The sequence below is a fragment of the Ixodes scapularis genome, unplaced genomic scaffold, assembly GCF_016920785.2.
Source record: "Ixodes scapularis isolate PalLabHiFi unplaced genomic scaffold, ASM1692078v2 PGA_scaffold0__279_contigs__length_252992795, whole genome shotgun sequence".
NCBI lineage: Eukaryota > Metazoa > Arthropoda > Arachnida > Ixodida > Ixodidae > Ixodes > Ixodes scapularis.
Window position 1 is genome coordinate 74,823,128 of NW_024609835.1, and position 21,006 is coordinate 74,844,133.

Consider the following 21,006-nt stretch of genomic DNA (forward strand, 5'->3'; position numbering starts at 1 on the left):
GACAGTGTTTATTTCCATCGTCTACACCCTCAAAACGTGATGCTTTTTACCCCCAAGTGACGGCTTTCCGTCGGTGAATATAGTACCTTTTTTATTATTGCTTTAAGCGCACCTTCTTCTAAACATATTTTAGTACCCCAACTACAGGTGTAATAAGCACATAATCAGGTCACGCAATCTCACAAATCAACCCTCTTGCCTAATTGAATGACCCTCGTTTACTGAGAGTGCGAACGTTTTAAATGCCCGAGGCAGATACGATCTTCACAGTTTCAACGTCACTCAAGCGGCAAAAGAAAAAAAAAAAAAGGGGGGGGGGGGGTGGGGGAGCTGCGGTGCTTAACGTCACAGCTGCGAATTCTCCATCAAAATCACACCATGTGAATCGGGCATTCGAAGACCAGCGGACCTCCGTATGCAACCTGGAGGACTCAAAAGCGCAAAACACACGGACGAGGAAGGGACACGTACAACACGGACCTTTTGCACTTTTACCTCCTCCATATCGCAATGAACCAATTAGCCCAATCCAGAGTTTTAATTTTCCGTATGCAGGCTGCTGACCTCCGCGCGCGCCCTTGTTTCTCGTGCGCAGGGTTGGCGGCGGCCGGCGCCACGGCCGACTCCCCCAGGATGCTGGGCGAGCTGTTCCTACGGTGTTCGCACTGCGAGCGCAGCTTCACGGGCCCCACCGCCGTGGCGGCGTTGCGGGACCACCTCATGTGCGCCCACTCGGACCCCCGCGGCAAGGCGTTGTGCCCGCTGAGTCCGCCGGACCTCAAGGCGGCCGACCAGGCGTCGCCGGACCTGAACGGGCTCACGTCCACGGCCTTCGTGTGCGCCAAGTGTAACGCCAGCTTCTCCAAGAAGGAGCACCTGGACAAGCACGACCTGTTACACAACCCGGCCCCCGTCGGTCAGGTGAGGCTTCTTTCACGCTCCTTAATGACGCATTTCTCGCTAAGCTAGACGGTGTTGTTCAGGACCCCGCGTCTGCGGCACAGACATCAGGGTGTTTTAGTAGATCGTTCCAACACCTCTTATACCCCCGATTGCGTTGCTCGAAAACGACACTATGCATGCGCAAAGGCGGCGGTGAAGTATCGTTATCGGAGTCATCCCACTCCAGATCTCAATCCGGATCCAAAAAATGTCGCTCCGCCGATTTCGGCGGATTCGGCTGGAAGCGCGCCTGGCCAGTCCTCGGCTCGGAAGAATTCGTAATGGCCGCTCGCGAAGTGCCGCCCGCTTTACTGCATGCTGCTGCTGCTTGATGACAGTTCGTCGTCAAGTTGCTCGAGCAGCTTTTCCAGCAGCATCGGCTTGAGTAACACCGACGACGAGGATTGCTTTTATGTCCCGCATGATTTCGACTGCCTTTCCGGACTTCCGCAGAAGAGGCCGAAAATGGAGCCGCACTTGCGTACCGCCCACGAGTATTTCGATGAAGATGCAGGGGGGCTACGCTGATGCAGAGCGCTTATCGACACGCATCCTTCACATCATGATTAACTTCGCTCGTGTCTTGAACACGTGTTGTTAGCGCCGCGATTGCAAAAACGTGTGCTTCGAGATCCAGGACCGCGGGAAGGGGAGTCCCGGGAAGGTGAATGACGGGAGGGCATCCGCCGATCTCTGAGGAGTGGTCATGTTCTACTGGGAATCCCGAAGCGGAGCGACTCCGTTCGGATAGCCTGCTCCACCTCGGATCTGGTCTACTGATCCCGCGCGGCGCTCCAAGACGACCACCGGTAGAATTCGCTGTAATACTTTCAGCTAAGGGTGAAAAGATTACAGAAAAGGGGGCCGAACCAACCTGACTGAGAATAAGTAAAGCCGGTGCACAGCTTCCTCCCTGTAGCTCAAGTTTTGAGCAGGCCGTCCTTGCGAGCGAGATCGGATATTCTTAGGTCGTGTTTCCGTTGTGCGCCGCGTGCTTCCTTTCAAACGTTTCGTTTGTGCCAGTAAAAAGACGCCGAATAAACATTGAAATGGAAAGAGCGGCGAGATTTGTAGGGTGAGTTATTCGGAACTACATCTTTTTTTCTATCTAGTGGAAATAATGAAACGACGAGTGACTTACTTTTCACTAGATGAATACTTAAACCAACAGGCTCGTCACGAATATTAAGGTACTTTCTTGTCTCATTTTTCTTCTGGTTTGGCTCACCTCTTCTCGAGCAAACCTTGCTATGTCATCTTTCATCTCAAACAAAAAATATTTAAAGCTGTGGACCTGTATGACCTCTACAGCAAGTTGTTGCGACACTCTACGCGGCGGAGCTTTACATGCAAGCTTTCCTGCCAATTTTAAATTTTAGCCTTTCCGGTTAATATAAGGTGAAAATTATCTACTCTCTTTGACACGTTTCGTGGATTGTGTTGAGTCGGATGACATGTAAAGCGGCAGCAAACGGAAAGCTAACATAAGGTAGTTTTTGCAGACTACGCTTCTCCATCGATACGATATTCGCAACGAAGACGCCCCTATTGCGCATGCGCGACGCTGACCCTGTCGGCATAGTTCCTGATCTCGCAGCGGGTTGCTGAGAACGTTGCGAGAAGGCAGGAACGATCTTCGAACATAAAATCCACATGCCATGAACGCATTCCGCGATGCACTACCTTTACCTGGTCAAAAAGGGCGTACCCTATTTCTGCATTGTGTGTAAACCACTCAAAATTGAATTACTGATGAGCTCCGGATAAGAAACTTGAAAATATCTGGGAGTGCAAAGGCTATGGTCTAAACAGATTGCGAGGGTTGCAATCTCCGGTTCGTCAAATTAGGCGGCTGTGAATCCAACATCCCCAACGAGCGAACTCTTCGTGTTGTTGTGCAAGCAGCCGTACATGAAGAAAACCTGCGATTAACAAAAAGTGCGAGTAATAACAATGCCGTATGCAGACACGGATGCAGGCCGCAAAGATCTCTGTACGTAACCTTTCGAGCACACTTGTGATAGTCGACCGAGCCACCTTTCGCACATCGACTTGTGTACCTATAATAAAGCAGCACATGCTTTAAACGCTTCTCTTTTTTTTTTTTCTTCTTTTTTTATAATGTTGTTTACAGGAGTTGCTCGAACAGAACAACGAGTTAACTTAATATTTCTTTGTAGCTCGCTACGCGATATTTGTCCGAGGCAAGCGGTCAGCTCCGGATTTTATATTTCGAATTTAGCCGTGACGTTTGAGAATGCATCTCACAAATAATGCCTTTCACTTCATGTTCTACCGTGCCTCGGCTCTGCCTCGATCTTTTTATACATGTAACAATTTATTATAGCGCTTTTTTTTTTCTTTAGCGATTTTTCCGCGGTGAACCAGCGGTCGGAATCCAATCCAATCTAAAGCCGCAACCACATGCTCGCATATCATACAAAAGACAGGGTGCTCGCTGCAGATATGACAGAATCATGTGCAGGCACGTCTGCTGAAAGTGTGTGCACACCGTCCTCCGTAGGGTGTGTTTACGGTTTGACCGCGACTTGCCACGTTGCTTGGCACGCGGGTGCAATGTACCACACTTAACTCGAACAAGCAATCACCGATTCTTTTTTTTCCTCTCTCTCTATCACCCTCTCCCTCCTTCCCGCTTAGAATTAAAAAGAAATTTGCCTCTTTTCCTATCGTGGCAAAGGCGGTGCTAACACGGAACGTGAAGTGCAGCGCCAAGCTGGAAACTCGGCGCTCCAGATCGCATTTTTAAACAATCTACTATATGCGACAGCGAAACATCGCCTGCACGGTCTGCACGTAGTTTTTTTTTTTTTTTTTTTTTTTTTGAGTTTTGTTTAGTGTCGAAATATTGGCGTTGCTCGTGATAAAGAAGTATTGTTAACGCGCGTCCGAACTATCTTCAACTCGTCATGGCAAAGTGAACTCGCTTTTCTGTCGTTCGCTTTCTCGTTCTTTCTTTCGGGAAGCCCAAAGCTCTCCTTTGTAGGCTCCGCTAGAAGTAGAACGTCGCTCTATGTCTGATCACGTGGTGTGGAAGTAACTCTAATTTACTCGAGTTAGAAGTTCTTTTTCCATTTCATACGTGCGAACCGGAAATGGTTAGTTGCAAGCCATTTAATTCATTATAGATTACATTATGTTACTTTATATTATATTATAAAAACAACTAGGGCGGAGTGCAAATGTACCGTTCGGGGAACTAACTTCGACGCTTCCCAATAGTCTGCAGGAAATTGCGAAGAAGTGCCGATTTCATGTTCGCGCAGAAAGTGTCGCTTCTATTGTTTTGTATCGAAGCCGTTGTCAACTTGCCTATTTTTATCATTTTATTTTTTTTGTAATAAAAAATTTGCTTGGGGAACTGCTTGCCTGCCTCGATACAAAAGAATGACACTGCCAGGCGCGATATTGGGAGCCTGTTTACGGCTTCGCTGTTCGGACTTCCTTGTCCGTCGTCGGTTTGGATCGGCTGCAACACTGATACATGGACCGAAAAGGAAGCGATCTAATCTGGACTCTACTGGCACATCCTTCGGGGCAAGGCCCGCATCGAAGGACAGGGCCGCCGCCGGAGCCCCTTTTGCTTGCGCGCTTCGTCTTCTTCCGGCGCCCTGTACCGTGGCGCTTCCCCTGACCGTATCAGTTAGTAACCACACACGCTGACTGTAAACAACAAATGCGCAAGGCTACTTTTTGCACACCGGGTTTTATCGTCAGGTACGCCGTGGCGAAGCGCTTCTCTTACGCCGGCAGGCTGTTTCATAACAAGCTCGCAGGATCCACATTCGCGCATGCGTCGTATCGACAGCAGCGCCACCGCTGCGGCCTGACGTCACAAGAGCTTCACGTTGGTTTTGCATGTAGGGAAATATTGCGCTCTACTCTCTGACTCACTACCTCGGTGATTGCACAGGGTGCGGCCGTAAGGACCACCACTATCGGCGCGTCTTGCAGAATTCGCAATTCCAAACGTACATGCCTGAAATGGGGCGCGAGAATGTAGTTTTTGCACAAACTTGCGTAGTGGAAATTTGGGCAAGCTGGTTCATAGTCAAATATATAAAAGCGCCAAAAACGACAGGGGCAAAGAAGAGTGGAAACAACAGAAGGCGCACTCGCAACTCAAGTTTATTTAGGGGAAAAAAAAAAACACATAATGCCCCATAAGTAAAAAAAAAAAAAAAAAAGTTGCACAGCGATTCTAAGTTTAGGTGGTATTCCCAGCCCCCTATAAAATGGTACGTCTGTGACGCAGAATCAACTGTCCCCAACCATTTAAAGAGCAGTGCAGCATAAAACACGGAAAAAAAAAATCACTATGCCATGGGAGTGGAGTACGAGATACCGCTGACTTGCGGTTCCGTGTACGCCTGCTGGGCATAGGGCGACGTCAGGCAGAGTTAATCTGCCTTTTGTCCTGTTACCCTTGACCTAGAGTCTAAATCAAACCAATTCAATTCAATAAGTCAAACGAGTAGGTGTGTCAGTGACCGTGCACGCGAACATGCGGCAGCCATGAAAGCGAGCCCTCCTAGTAATCTCGCCATCCATTGAAGTCGTTTCCCACACTTACCAGTTCTCCATGACGTTAAGATTCTAGCGAAATATACAGAAAAAGTGTGCCGAGAAGTACATTATAGCGTTTGAGATTAGGGCAAAAGGAAACGAGTGCGTCGGAGAACCCTCTCTTGCTCTCTCAAGGAAAGAGTTTGATTTTATCGAGGGGTTACATCGATTGTCACTGACGAATAAGCGTTCTACGACGGCCTATATTTTGCGTCTTTTTCCTTAATAAACTTCAGTTGCGAATGCGCCTTGTGTTCTTTAAACTCTTTTTTGTCCCTGTGATTTTTGACTCTTGTATATTAAAAAAAAAAAAAAAAAAGTTGTTTGCCTCTTTTGTTTTTCGTTTAGAGTTCAATTATGAGGTTATGTAATACTAAAAATAAAGCAAAATCGGAGGCCGTGTATTTCCTACGTCCTATACTAGCCTTTTTGTCGTCTGCACACTGGTTTATAAGCTCGCTCCCAGGTCGCTTGCTCAACGCAAAAACGCTAAGAACCAATAGTAAAGGCCGGCGATGAGCGAAACGGGATAGTGGCGATAAATATTTTTCAACGAAATATATAACAATTAATATCCACCTGGGTGCGAGCTCACAAACCAGTGTGCAGACGACGAACATCCGGCAGAAAAAAATACACGGACACCGTTTTTGCTCTATATTTTTATTACTTTACAACCTCTAACTTGAGCTCCGAAAGAGAGAGACTTGTGGCGAAACTACGTTCGTGTGCCAATTTCAGCTATGTACGTTTGAAATTCGAATTTAGCAATAGCCGTTATTCGAGTTTATTAGGAATACTATCCCCACACTGCTCGTGCTAGCAAGAAGTACCCTGTAGCACGCACCTAGCCAAATTTTGATTTCGCAGTAAGGATGTGTTGAAGCTTGACGGGAGGCGCGGTATTCTTTGCACGCGATGTGAATGGGCCTCTCGCCCCGATTGTCCGCGCGCAGGACGAGAACGCTGTGCTGCGCAAGTTCAAGTGCACGGAGCCAACGTGCGGCAAGGCCTTCAAGTTCAAGCACCACCTGAAGGAGCACATGCGCATCCACAGCGGCGAGAAACCGTTCGAGTGTCAGCACTGCCGCAAGCGCTTCTCCCACTCGGGCTCCTACTCCTCGCACATGACGAGCAAGAAATGCCTCATCGTCAACCTAAAGGTGCTTTTTCTTTTCTCTCGCTATTCGCGCCCAGATGCTTTTTCGGGGTTATACTCAGAGACGCGAACGTCAGCTGCCTTTGTCTTAACCGCACTCGTCGATAGCGTTCGAATACGAGAACCAAACGCCGGACGCTGGCGTCTCGCGTTTTAACGCGTTTGACGAGTGCAGTGTAGACAGAGGCAGCACTCTCCCGCACATGACGCGCTAGAGGAAACCCACGCGATAACGAGATATTAATATGACGCGAATCCGCCATTATGTTGCTCGACTGAGAACACGTATCTATTGTGTCATCCAATCGTAAGGAGGGAAGAGGATTATGGCAGCGTGGTGAGCCTCAAAAGCTTTCCTGCTCTATGCATCTGAGGGTGTCACGTCATGCCTTGGAATGCTCGCCTTCGGCACGCTCCAGACAGTTCTTGAAAACAAGCTGCTGGTAGAAATTGTGCTCATGAATAGACTCAATGCCACCTGTAATTATGGTTCCAAACTTCTCAGCGGAATGGAAAGCATCGCTTTCCATTCCGCTTTCCGTAAAATAGAAAGCATCGCTACATCGTGCAAACAACGTTAGTTCTTTTTCATTTTTTTTTGTGTGTGTGGGGGTGTCTGTTTGTTTAGCGTTGCAGGTATATACACAATAACGGTTGCCCCCGACAAAAACTAAATAAATAAACAGCCGTCAACCGGCTGGCCCACGACGCCACAGCCGGTGGATATCAGCAGTCAGGTTATTTCAATTTGTAAGCTTCCTGTGCCGCGCCGCTTTGAAGCGCCCCTGAGCACCCGCACGCAGGCATTGTTCTCTAAAACGGGAGCGGTGCGGTACGCGAGACGACCATGGCTCACGCTAATGGCAGCCCAGCCGACCTCGGACCACCCTGGCAGCACCGCACACATAGCCCCGGCTCGTCCGGTTACCAGACGTAAGCAAGGACGCGTCTCGAACCGTCTGGATTAGCGAAGGTTAATTGTTTTCATCTCTTCAAAGCTGCGTGTGTCGCCGCCGCGACAGCCAGCGACAACCGAGGCGAGCGCGGGCAACAAAGCGATCCCAGATGGGCCGGCAGTCTTCTCCGACCCGCGCCTTCTTGGATGGGAAAGCTCGGTGCGAAACCGGAAGAAACAAACCGCTAAAACGAAGAAGAAAAAAAAAACCGCTTGCGCTTTTTAAAACGTCTTGCTTGGAACCGCGTGCTCCAAACAGATTGCAACTGCCAGATGCGGAAATGGTGTCGTACCTATAATTGTTGGGCTGGAGTTAATTGGAACTAGCGCAACGTGACGATATAATGACCATCTGCGGCGGTGCTGCAGGCTTCGTCCTCTTATTTTTATTTTTTTTTTCTCGTAAAGTCTTCTTCTTGTTAATCTGGCACTGCTCTGGAAGCCCACATCTGTATCGACATGTCTCACGTAGCTGCTATTCGACATTAGAATAAGTTTGTTTCCCTTCTTGTCGGCGCATGAGCGGTGGATGCGTTTTGTGATTTTGTGTTGCTAATCAAGCTGTCTTTTCTGAATATTTTCCGTTGACATAACGTCTTTTCCGCGATTAATTAATGAAGTGTGTCGACTGGCTTGTTCATATAGATTTAGCGCATGCTTCTGTTCCGCCTACGAAAACGATATGACATATGCAGCTTTTCTTTTTTCTTTCTAAATTGTGTAATTATGAATTTGTTAAAAAAATAGTCTGAGCCCTGCGTTCATTGTGGTGAACTCGCTTTTCTCCTGACCACTTTATGAATGTTTATTAATATTCGCTACGGATGTTTGATATCTACGAAGCAAAGCGGTAAAACTGCCGCAGCATCTTACTTCACCGATCGGAAATATTCTTGCGACTAGGCCAGTCGTACGTTTTGCGGTACTGCAACATGAACATTGCGTCACCCGAAGACCCTGGGTGGCCATCTTGTTCAAGTCGTTAGTTTCGGTTTCGGCGTGGATCCCCTAACACATCTTTGAGATAGGATATTTACAAAACTACATAATGCATAACAAAAAACGGAGATTTTGTAATTTAGGGACATTTTCTTCACTAAAATCTGTCGTAACCCTCAACTCGGGAAATTGTACCGGAGATATCCTTAAATTAAGCGAAGAATCCCGGCTTCCACGGAGCAAACATAGCGCATAAGACACGCTGTTTACTGAAATTGAGTACTGCGAACTCAACCTTTAAGTGGTGTTTCACCGTTCTCTGAAGAAGGGGGAGGTGGAAAGCCTAAGAACAAGGACGTCGACATTGTTGTTGGGGCGGAATCAAAGTCCTTGCTTTCCGTGTGCCGTTGAAGCCGTTCATAGAATGGCGAGCAGATCGAGGGGGCTCTCTGTTCAGCTCGTTTCCCACAGAGCTCGGTGTTTACCCGACACAAGGCCTGTGCCGTGAAGCTTTTCCAGTGATATCGCGGATGACGTGGTCCTATGTGCGTGACTCGTGATGTCCAAATTTGCGGGGGAGCTCTCACTCTCAAGCGGTGCCCAACTGGGTTGAGAACGTGTTGCATCGACAATCATTGGGCCTAAATTTTGCTTCTAATAAATACCAGACATTATTTGGTAATCACGTGATATCATTCTCGCCATGCTCAATATTTTTCTGTGACACGAAGCGAGCTATCTGCCTCCTATTTACCATCCAGAGGCGCAAAAGCACTGCTAATTTCCTTTCCTTTTTTTTTTTTTTTTTTTGAGAAAGCAAAAGTTTACAGCCTTTTGTCTTCGACGGGGCGTCATTCTATGAATTCCTGGTTAAACAAAACGTGTACCCGAAGGACAAAGACTTTTTCACGTAGTTTGTAAAATACACGCAAGATTTCGGGGGAGCTCCTCCCTCCGCTTTCCACTTTAGCAGAGCGAACGCTGGAAAGAAGGTGATCTCTTGTCCAGCTTTCGCTCTGCTGAAGTGCAAAGAGGGGAGGAGTTTCCCCTAAAACCCTTTACCTGTCACCGCTACGTACCTACATAGGTTAAGGCTCAATAACGTTCGAAAGAAGCTTTCTGATAGCACAGATTCAGCCGTCAAAGACGAAGGATTCCATCCCCTAATCTGCCTCCACAATCACTCTTTTCATCGTAGACGCGTCCGCGCCATTTCGCGCAGAAGCAAAACTTCAGCAAGGTTCATTTTGCCGAGTTAGTTTTTTCTTACCTTTTATTTTATTTTCTAATCGAGGGGACAGACCCTGCTGGCTTAGCAGGTGGGACGCGAAACGAGCTGGAGTCCCCCCATTCTCGCCACGAAAAAGTCCCCTTCTCGTTTCCTCGGCGCACCTCGGGGCTGCCGTCCCTCCATCTGGGCCCAAAGCGAAGGCCGGGACGTCGAGAAGCTGAGAAGTCGCCAGGAACGGAATCGGATGCCGGCCTCGCCTTGGAAGTTGGAGCGAAGCGAACATAAAACTGCGTTCGGCGAGACCGGCTACCTCCGCTGGGGGTCTCCTGTTCCCTTTCTCCTCTGTTCTCTCCGGGTGGGGTAGGGGGGGGGGGGGGGGGGGGTACGAGTGGGGAGGGTCGGTGGTGCTCTACCCCTGGTTGTCTTTTGTGTTCCCATCTCGTCGCCCCCTCCGAGATAGGTGCTGTGTTTCGAGCTGAAGGAAAGAAGGGCCCTTTTTTTCCCGCCCCCGTGTACGCCTCCCCTCCTCCCGAACAGGAACGCTGCCTGCACCGTTTCGTTGGAGCGCTTCGCGAACTTTGAATGTCTCCTCCGTGCCTCTTGCCGGTCCGCGGGACCGATGCCAAGCGCACTTGTGCCTCGGAACTCGCGTTGCTTTCTTGCACGGTGGAGCAGCGCGCCGAACTTGCTCGCGTCGCTCGAGTTCCATTAATGTGTGCCCGTTAAATACTGCGCGACACCTGCAGCCCGCGAAAGAACGATCCTTTGACGTGCCGTGAGTAGAGCAGCCCGAATTTCACTTTTTTAACGAGCTCTGTTAGAATCCTTTGTTGCATCTGCCGCCCGACGTCGGTATGTCTCCTTTCTTTTTTTTTTTTTTTTTTCTCCTTTTCTCTTTTTCGACACGTAGAAGAAAGGACTCTCAGGTCTTTTCAAAGCTAGTCTAGCGTCCATTTTAACTTTTTGGGGAAAAAGGTCTCTTCAAGAGAAGGTCCCCGTGCCTTTTTAGCGCGTTAGGGGCAAACTCTAGTCTCACCTTAGCCTTGCAACCTATTGCCACTCGCTCAAGCTCTCCATTTGCGCATTGCACAACCGTACGTCTCGCTGTTTCAGCTTAGCCTTTCTACAGGCCAGCGTTCAAACAAGTCAACGTTTGCCCACACCAGGTGTGGACACTGCGCATAAACCGCTTGAAGTGAGGCGCATGCGACGACAACACAGCCACCGCAGTGACGTGACGTAAAAGCCGCTTCTTTGAGTATAGCGCAGAACGCTGACAGATCAACATTGTGATGCGCGCACGATTTGCCGCCACCTCCAGGCGCGCAGTATTAATTTCGTTTCTCGTGTAACCGCAGGTTCGCAAGATGGACACCAAGGCAGCGCGAGGACGTGCCAGCAACGGCGGATCCCAGAACAACAACAACAACAACACCTTTCGGCCCATCATCCCTAAGTTCGGCGCCGGCGGTGAAGTGTCCGTTTCACCCCTAGCCGGATCGGGTCCTTTCCTCTACGACCGCTTCCCTTTCTCGGCCCCGGACTACGGCCATTCCCAATCGGCCCCCGGGGGAGGCGGCCAGGGCTCGGCGCCGCAACCGTTCCCTTCGCCGTACGCGTCCCCGCTCGCCCTGCATCACCTGCTAGCGACCCAGTTCTCGGGCTCCGCGCTGCCGGCCCACTACCTTCCCTTGGCGCCCACGTACAACGAGATGGCGCAGATCCTCCAGGCCCGAAATGCCGAGAAGTGCGGTCCTCCGGTCGGCAACGGATCGTCTAAGACACCTTCGGTGGACTACGTGAAGAAGATGTTTGAGTTCATGGAGTGTGCAGCGGTCAAACAGGACAACGGTTCTCCGCCGCCTGCCTCGAAGAAGAACGGCCTCCTTCCCGAGCTTCTCGCTGCCGGACCACTTCACAGCAGCGGCGCCGACGAGTCCGCCAGATACTCCTCATCTTGCAGACGGGAGTACAGGTGCCGCCACTGCAGGACGGCGTCGTTCGACAGCCCGCTGGCTCTCTACCAACACGAGCGGTTCATGTGCAGCGCGAACAGGGACGTGAACCGGAACCTGGTTCAGGACCTCAAGGTGCCCAAGACGGAACCAGGCCACGAATCTTCGAGCAGCGACACGAACTGCGACAGTGGGGACGAAGGGGAACTGAGGTCCTGCAAGATTTCCGAGAAGGGTGCCATGCTTCTGGACACGGCCTTCTTCATCAACCCGTCCCCGGGTAAGAAGGACATCGCCAGCCTTGCCCAGGCGATAGGGAGCAGCACGAGAGCAGTGCGCGCCTGGTTCGAGAATGCGTCCAAGCGTCCGTCCTCGCGGGCATCATCGTATAGCCCCACCTCGGTTCCTGCCAAGTCCGTAGATTTCCGTTCTGTGCTGCCGGCCTCCTACGCACCCGGGAGCGCCTTCGGTGACGCGGAGCCCTTACTGAAGAGCCCGCGCTCGAATCCGCCCAACGACGCCGAGCAGCCGCTCGACCTGTCGGTGAAGAGCAAGAGCGGTCCTTCGTGGAGCAACGGCGCCGATTCCGACAACGAGTACGAGGCACTTAATCTTAGTCGCAAGTCTCCCAGGACGTCGACGCCGCGAGAGGGTCACCACCCAGCTTCCAACGGTCACTCCGCGGTTCCTGAGCGTCACCTGTCTCCGTCGGCGAGGTCCTTCGCGCCTTACGCGGCGTCCGAAGACTACAAGATGTCGCTCCTGCACAGGCACTCCCCGAGTCCGCTCCTGCCGGCGGCGAGCAAGTACTTGGCCCTCTCGGCGCTCAAGGGCTACGATCTAGACGGTCAGGTGGACCTCCACCGATATCGGGAATCCTTCGCGGACCGGCAGCAGCACGGCTTCCCTCCGGTGTTTTCAGAGCCGTCCTCGGTCGCCGGCCTGCTGCTGGCGTCCCCGCACGCTGCGCTGTCGCCTCCGAGTGCTGATTTCATTCGGTCGTCGACTTCGTCGGACAGCCACGACGGCACGGCCAGCCCGCACGGCGCGTCCAACCTGTGCGACGGCAAGATGGCGGTGTCGCCGTATTATCACGACGACCCTATCGACGGCGAGCCCGGAAGTCCCAAGATGAAGGCATTCCAGAGGCAAGCCTTCAAGCAGGTACAGTCGTCTTCTGCATTGTAACATTTTAGCTTAATTTCTTTTTTGCGCGAACCCAGGTACTTGTTTGCTTCCCCCCCTCCCCCCTTTTTCCTTTGAGTTTGTCATTATGGTTCATGACTTCATTCACAGGTGGCAGAGCTTTAGATATCAGTATAGATCCTGGCGTTCAATCTGTGCGGCCAAGCGTCGACCCATGTCACGTGGATTCACGTGATGTAGCACGCGGAAGCATTCTTTTTTTTTTTAATTTGTTTTAATATTCTATCGGGGCTATACGGGAAGTGCCGCCCTACATACTTGGACAATATGCCGACCAACAGTGTGGCATTGCCAGCTCATGAAATAACGCGACTGTGTTCGCAAACCAATCCCTCGTGCATGGATTTGCTTACGTGTTATCGTTCGAAGCGTCACAAATTTAAATACATGTTTTCGCTTATTCGTTTTTCCAGGGCGAGCTTGGGAGCGGAGCTGGAGACGACAGCGTCGCCGAGGACAGTCCGTCGACCGACGACGACCCTCGCCAACCTGGGGCCAAGAAGCGAAAGTTGTCCGCCCGGGGAGACAGCGCCTCCGAGGAGGGCATGTTCTCGTGCGACCAGTGCGACAAGATGTTCAGCAAGCAGAGTTCTCTCGCAAGGCACAAGTACGAACACTCCGGTGAGCGGACGCTGCGTTTCTTTTCATTTCCGTCAAACCTTTACCGAGGCGATCGCTGAGGAGAGTTTCCGTGAATTTCGCAGGTGTTACCTTGTTTCCGAAAAGCATTATTTCCAGCGGAACGACCTTTGGTGAAGGTTTGCCACGATTGTGCGTTATAGTCGGCCTGCGCCTGTGTTCTCCGAGTCTGCGGTAATGCTGACCTTTTTCTCGACGCTCGCACCTCTGAATAATAACTGTGATCGCACAGCAACGGCAACAGCCGCGACGTTATTCAATTGACATTAGAAGTGTGGGCTGTGTTTCAGTCCTCTCGCGAGCTCGGGTCCGCACGACTGCTGTCGTATGAATTCGGGGGTATTGCGCAAGGTTCCACTTCCAGTTAAGAGATATCAGTTCTGCTCACTTGAGAATTTCAGTCGTATAAATAGTCTTGAATCAGTTTAGAGCTGGGCGGTATTATTCATTATGTCGGATGGAAATCGTTTTCTTTCGTTACCTTGCAAATACAACAAAATCTGCGCTTTTTCGCGTATAGAACCTGTTTATGGATAGAGGCGTCAACTATCTCACTGAGCACGCGAGCTCTATGCATTATAATTGACGAAAAGAGGTCAGCAAACGAGCATGCTCGGGGATATCTTGCTGATCTCGCTGTCCCGATCAGGCGAGCTGAGCAGCATTGCTCCGCTGAGCACGATGTAAGTCGTTGTTTAGCATCATGTAACTCAATGTTTAGACTCAAGTGATATAGAGGGATCGATTGAGAACATGAAACGCGGTGTTTCGGCCTGCCAAAATTAACGAGACATCTTAGAAAGCTGAACATCAAAACGCGACGCAAGCGGTGGTAACAAAATGCCCAAGTTTAAAACGTGACGTTACCTGGATCAAAATATACGAGAGAAAAACAACATTTATCTGAGCCGAGGTCCACCTATATATTTATCAAACAAAGAATTGACATTGTAAAAGCCTCTTTCATTTATTTTCGAAAAAAAAAATCTTGTCAGTAAGTGAGCAAACAATATCGTCCCTCTTGCTAACAAGCATTTTTCACTGCAATTAATGCTACAGGCGCCCACGTGTGTGGCTTTCTGGTCGGATGAGTATTAGGCTTAGGTGGGCGTCGGTTCATAGAGGAGTTTTGTATTTTTATGGTATCTTTTGATCCAGGTAACGTCATGTTCTTGAACTTTCGCATTTTGTCACCACCGCTGCCGTCACGCTCTCACGGAGTTCCAGCTTTCTGCGTTGCTTAGTTATTTTTGCGGGCCGATAAACCACGTTTAATATTCTCGTTCGAGCCCTGTAGTGTATGCGAGCACTCAACGTAACTGTATAGGACTCTCAAGTCTGTCCCAGTTTCACCGGTGCAAAATCTGTTGGCGGCATCTCCTCGTTTCTCGTATAAAAAAAGGAACGCTGGTGCGACCTGAAAGACTGAGCTATGGGGCAAATCTGCTCGTACAGATTCCTTCCTTCTTCCCGCTTTCTCCCATCCACGCATGCATGGCTTGCCCGCTGTACACCGGGAGTGTATAAACAACGCACATTCTTGTTTCACGAACTCAGGCATGCTGTGTTGCAACGGTTTCCGTATGTTGAAATCTCTTCCCCATTTTTAGGATGAACTTTCGGACCTGGTCTTTTTAATGTAGGGTAATTTTTTTTGTCTGGGACATTTAATTAAGTCGCGCATTTTTTTAAGCTGGTGTTTACCCGTTCTGCATACGATGTCGCCTGATTGCCTATCACGGCTTGACTTATTTCCGCTTGGAGTTTAGAATGCTATTGGCGGCGAGGTGTTTTGGTGACGCCCTCCTATGGTTACCTCTCCTGACGTCATTACCTAGCGAACAACTAATTCGATGGCGTTTGTAACGGGCACGGTGGAAGCTTGAAATTTTTGCGCTCTGAAACCAACACTGTCAACCAACACCGTCGAAATCGAAGTTCTCTCATTTCTCGTATTTCCGTCGATGAGAAATCCTGTGCTGAGCTCATAGGCAGCAATCGGCCAATCGTGACTGGTCGATCCCAGCGACGCTTTCGATCGCTCACGTCTTCAATAGTCGCTGACGGAATAAGAGTGTCAAGCTCGAAGGCCTTCCCATTGTCCCGCTTCCAGCGCGAGCTTCCAACGTTCGATAAGACTGTCTCGCGGGCTTCGAGCGTGCTCGCTCAGCCAAGGCGCGGCGAAGAGCAGCGCGAGCTCGTGCTGGGGGCCGGGCATCCAGAGAACCGCCCTGTCGGTCTCATCCCGTCAGTGACTATATATCTTACAGGCCAAGGAGTGCCGGGCGTCTCTTTCGGGTGCCTCCAGCTCGCTCTCGTTGCCCTTTGTTGCGCTATGACTGGGCGCGCACGGTTGAATCTCGCACGATGCCGACCTGCTATCGAACGTATAAAGGCCCGTTCACACAGTTGCGACCTCTTAGAAACGGGTGCCTTGGAACCTCTTAATATCTCTTACAACAGGAGGACACACTGGCGCCATCTATTGGGTAGCAGTGTAAAATTGGCGGTCAGGCATATTTTCTATTTCTCTCGCGTATTATCCTTTCTTTGTTGGCTCGAAAAACTTTTGTGAACGTTATAAACGAGCCTTTCTTACAGGTATTACGCACATTTGACGTCGGAAATCCCACAAAAACCTTCGCTCTTCCAAAATGCAGTTCTATAGTCACCGCATAAATGGCGCCAGAACGCCAGTGTGTTCACTCGTCCTAAGAAATTTTAAGAGGTTTCAACAGGTCCCGTCTCTCTTTGTCGTACTCGGTTGCAAGAGTGTGAACGGGCCAGCTGGCGCTGGACGAGGGACAACTGAAAATCCTCCCTGCCGTCCTGATACTGCGAGTGATTGCAAAGAAAACATGGAAAGAAAAAGTGGGACATGGCCTGATCGCTTCGCGTCTTCTTTGCTTTCGCAGGGCAACGGCCGCACAAGTGTGATGTGTGCGAAAAAGCTTTCAAGCACAAGCACCACCTGACGGAGCACAAGCGGCTGCACAGCGGCGAGAAACCGTTTCAGTGCCAGAAGTGCCTCAAGCGCTTTTCCCACTCTGGCTCGTACAGTCAGCACATGAACCACAGGTTCAGCTACTGCAAGCCGTACAGAGAGAATGGCAAGTAAGTGGCTGCCGCTGCCGCCACCCACCACTTCGAGCCACTTCGGAACAAAAAGGCTTTCGTCGTGCTGCCAACGGGGAATGCAATCTTCTCGCGAGAGACTGTCCACTGGCGTGCTGCGCGCCGTCACCGGCGACTCTTCCGTCGAGGATACTCCACAGTATTCCGTGCATCGCAGCACGGTCGCTCCTGCCCCATTCCATGCGGCGGCGACGGCCCGGACGTCCACCCACGCGGCAGTCCAGCCGGCCGACCTACGGCGCCTCCTCGTCCGCGGCTTGGACGATCGCGACGGCCGCGTTCACAATCCGGAATCAGTATTTCGAGGGAAGAGCTTCGCACGCATGCGTGTGAAGGGACTGCTGAACATCCTGCCGGCACAACGCACCGAGACGTGGGCCGGATGGCTCCCCCATCAAGGAGCCACCTCTGAGGCCTCGCCGAGCGACGGACCGGAGGAAGGAGAACTTCGCGGTACGCGCACCGCTGCTTTGGACTCGCACGCTGCGCCCAGCACGTTCCCGGCCAGTGCGTGTGTGACCCTTCGAGTTACTTTCGAGAATTCGGAGTCCCCCATGACCCGCGGACCAACTTTGCGCCGGTCCAGTGTCCGCGAACACGCAGCTTACGGGATCAAAATAAGAAGGGAAAAGAAATGAAAGAGGGAAACGGACTCTGAAAACTGTCGCAGCATTTCGCCGGATGTATACTAATATAACTCCGTTTTTACGGCCGCTTCCATTATGGCTGTCTCCGTGCTTGTGCGCGTGGCAAAGTGAGAAAGACGCGCTGCTGTTGCCTGTCTGTCTTCTATGGGCGCGACAGCGTGCGCGATCTAGCATTTCGTGTGTCTGTGAAGCTGCTTCGTTTTCTGTACGATCTTACCAGTTGTGTTTTTATTTGCACTTCTTGACCAGAAACGGTTGCGCATAGGTATGCATAGTCCACTGCTGTTTCCTGTGTTTGTTTTTTGGTTTTTTGGTTTACTAGTGTTTTTTTTTTTTTTTTTTCTGGCGCATTTGCAGTTAGTGCGGCGTGCCCTGCCACTTGTTAGAAGGAGAGGCCCCTAGTCGGCCTCGCTGGTTACTCCTCACGCTTGAAAAGCAATGTGAAAAAGCGCTTGTTTATTATTTTTAACACGTTTGTGCATAGCTGGAATGACCGTGTATCCACGGAAGAGCCTGATTTTCACCACCACACTTCACGAAACTTCTTCCAGATGCTCGCGTTGTGATGACGACAACGAAGAAATGCCTACATTTGTATGGTGCATTGATTTTATGTTCAGCTATATTTTACTGAGGCAGTGTTCACAATTTTCTAGACGTCTTTTTTTTTCTCCTGTATTTGCCCCTTTTTAATCTTTCCGGTCAGTAGTCCCTCCTCAATTGGTCGTTCCATCTAGTCGTCCTGCAATGTAATCTACGTCAAAGTATGATACCAAAAAACCTAATCAAACGGGATATATTTGTGACCGAGAAAAGAAGTATAAAAAGACAAGCTAAGAATCAGACACTAGTCAGAGAATAATAGTCCTTTTTCGGGACCTACGTGCAATTCCCTTTGTGGCTTTTTTTTTTTTTTTGCTTTCCGTAAGAAAGAAAAGATTTCTGTTTGTCCAGCTCTCGTGAAGACACACGTGAATGCCGACAGAAAGCAAATGCTACAAAATGCAGCGCGCATATGACCGCCATATGCAATCAACCAGTGTACATACCTCAAACCAAATGCGTTCCGTTATTCATCCGTTACTGTCCACATCGAGATGAATTGTCACATTACGCAACATTACTCTCGCGCACGCGCGTGTGTAAAAAGCCGCGACATCACGGAAAGCTCGCGCACAACATGCAATCTCCAGGTATATATATACTATACATATTATATATAAGAAATATATATATATAATAGTCGGAAGAGTTCATTTTTGGACACAGTTCTGGGTCCATGTCTCATTTTCTTCGATTGTTTTTGTCTCGAACGCGATATTGTTTCGCGGCGCATTAGTTTTTTTTTTTTTTTTCGTTTTTATATCATATTGCTAGTGTACCAAAAAATTCTCGGTATAACACGCTGACCACACTTGTATATAAATATAAAGCGCAAGACAGTTATTTTTCGCGTTTTTGTTTTTTGTCTTTGCATTCAGCTTTTTCTTTTTCATTTCGTTTTACCATTTCTCAAGCGACGTCAACTATTCATTGATTCACTTCACTTTCCCATTCGAATCGGCGACTTCTCCGTCAGTACGCCAGGTTTTCTTAGCGCCTTGCTTTGCTCTCGCAGCCGGTGCAGTAGAGTCACCCTTTTTCCGCGCAACAACACAGAGTTGAGTCAGTGTCTCGAAAATTCTCTTTCACTGTATTTTCCGAATCCCCCGCGCAAAAGAAAAAAAAAAACAATTTTTATTTTTGGTACATTGATATTATTTAATCAAAACCTGTGACGATGTTCCTCGGTAAGTTTCCTAAGTTAAAACAGCCTTATTTTGTACGAAACGGCTTTCAAACGACCATACAGAAAGATCAGAGCAGGTTTCGGTCGGCAGGAAACCTGGACTTATTAGTGTTCGCTGCGTTGGTGTGTCGTTCGATGGGTGACTCTTCTGCGTTCTCTAAACAGTCTCGTTTCTCCATCAAATGTTTTCTATTGGGCGTACAGACTTGTAGCCTCCTTGATGAGTGTAACTAGTCACTCTGTATTATAGTTGAACCCCCCATCGCTTTGCTTTGTCGAAACTGCCTGCATTTTCGGCGGAAGTTTTAAGGGAAAAAAAATGCACTCCTGACCTTTCCTTAATTTTTTTTTCTCGCTCCCGTAATTTTATTTGCATTGCTACGACGCCAGTTCCAAAGTATACGCAACGTCGCCTTTTAAGCTTTTGCATTTTTATTCTCTTTGTTTTTCGTAAGACAATCTTGGATTGGTTGTAATGGAATATGTCACCAGCTGATTTACTAGTTTTCGCTGGCAGTTCACGCTTTGTTATACCAATATAAAGCAATGATACCATAGTGCAGCCGATCGCTCCGAAACGAGTGCCAAAATGATCTGTTCTATTTCTGTTAGCAGTGAAAGAATGTACTGTTCTGTGTTTGACCTGTTTCTTTTTTCTTTTTCTTTTTGCGTTACTTAGCGATTCCTGTGTACTCATCGCTGCTGTAAACCTTTCAGACTCCGCTCTTTTTGCAGTGAGAAAGCCCTCGTGGAGAGAAAATGTCACAACACATCTTCGATCGCAGTTTCTTCCGATCCTTCATAGAGAGAACCAGTACCTATCTCCCTCTTGTTTTATTTCCTCCAAACAGTGCCAAAGAAATATTATATTAGCCACGTTGGTCATTCGCCAAAGAAGTGAGCTTTTTGCGATGGCTGAGAAAAGTTGCTCCTAGTTTTTTTTTGTTTTTTTTTTTTGTTTTTTTTTATCGTTTTTTTTTTAAATAAACAAAATATATACCACATAGGAAAAAGTCGTCGCGAATTGACGCTGGAGAAATCTAGTATTTCCTGTGCCGAGAAGTGAGGCCTTTCCACGTTTCGTGGCACTGCGATTGTTTCGCTACCTGGAGACATGTGCCTCCGAAAGCCACGAGCGTTGGATCTCAAAATGTTCATTCAGAATCGGATATTATCCTTGTACTATTATGGCTGTTCCTTTTTCCTTTTTTTTTTTTTTTTTTTATTCTTCATAATTTTGTGGTCATCCGTGTAAAATTTATATTTTGTATAAAGCTTTTGTTAACAACTGGAGAACACACGTTTCGACTCTTTATTCCGGCGAATATTTCCTTTTCAAAATTTCATCCAGCAACACTGCCAGCCGCCATAGTGTGGGCATCGCTTCGTGGACGGAGCGTGCGACTGGACCCGAGACCTGGCGCAGGGCTGTTGTCCACTCCATAAATGGCGTCTTCGGATAACCGACGCAGCCTCTATTGGAGAGGCGCACTTTAGAAAATGTATAATTGCCACCTGAAACCTTGATACATTAGGCACGTGCTACAGTGGGTAAGTACATCTGGCGTTTGCTTGCGACTTATCCTGCCATATGGAAAACGCTCTCTCTAAATTTTCTTTTGTCTAAAATATCTGAAAGGAATTTGTATAACTTAGGCGCAGTACCGCAGTGCCTAAGTGGCACTGTGTAGAACACCTTTAGTATGGGTGCAACGCATACATCACAGTGGTCCTGCTCTCCTGAGCTGCACAATAAACAAATCAACAAATGTAATCTATAAATTACATCATGCATTAATAGTGGGGCTGGGCGTCGATTAAA

At 49.1% G+C, this 21,006-nt stretch overlaps 1 protein-coding gene across 2 annotated transcripts in view; it reads left to right on the forward strand.

Moving 5' to 3' along the window:
- The window catches only part of LOC8024539 (zinc finger protein 1), a 199,612-nt gene extending 179,135 nt beyond the window's left edge, over positions 1-20,477 (forward strand). For both annotated transcript variants that reach the window (XM_042288808.1, XM_040206614.3), the window contains 5 exons: positions 596-921; positions 6,486-6,692; positions 11,172-12,932; positions 13,388-13,595; positions 16,529-20,477. In XM_042288808.1, the coding sequence (XP_042144742.1) occupies positions 596-921; positions 6,486-6,692; positions 11,172-12,932; positions 13,388-13,595; positions 16,529-16,731 (2,705 nt within the window). In that variant the 3' untranslated portion in view covers positions 16,732-20,477. The remainder of the gene's footprint in view (positions 1-595; positions 922-6,485; positions 6,693-11,171; positions 12,933-13,387; positions 13,596-16,528) is intronic.
- The last annotated feature ends 529 nt before the right edge of the window (positions 20,478-21,006 follow it).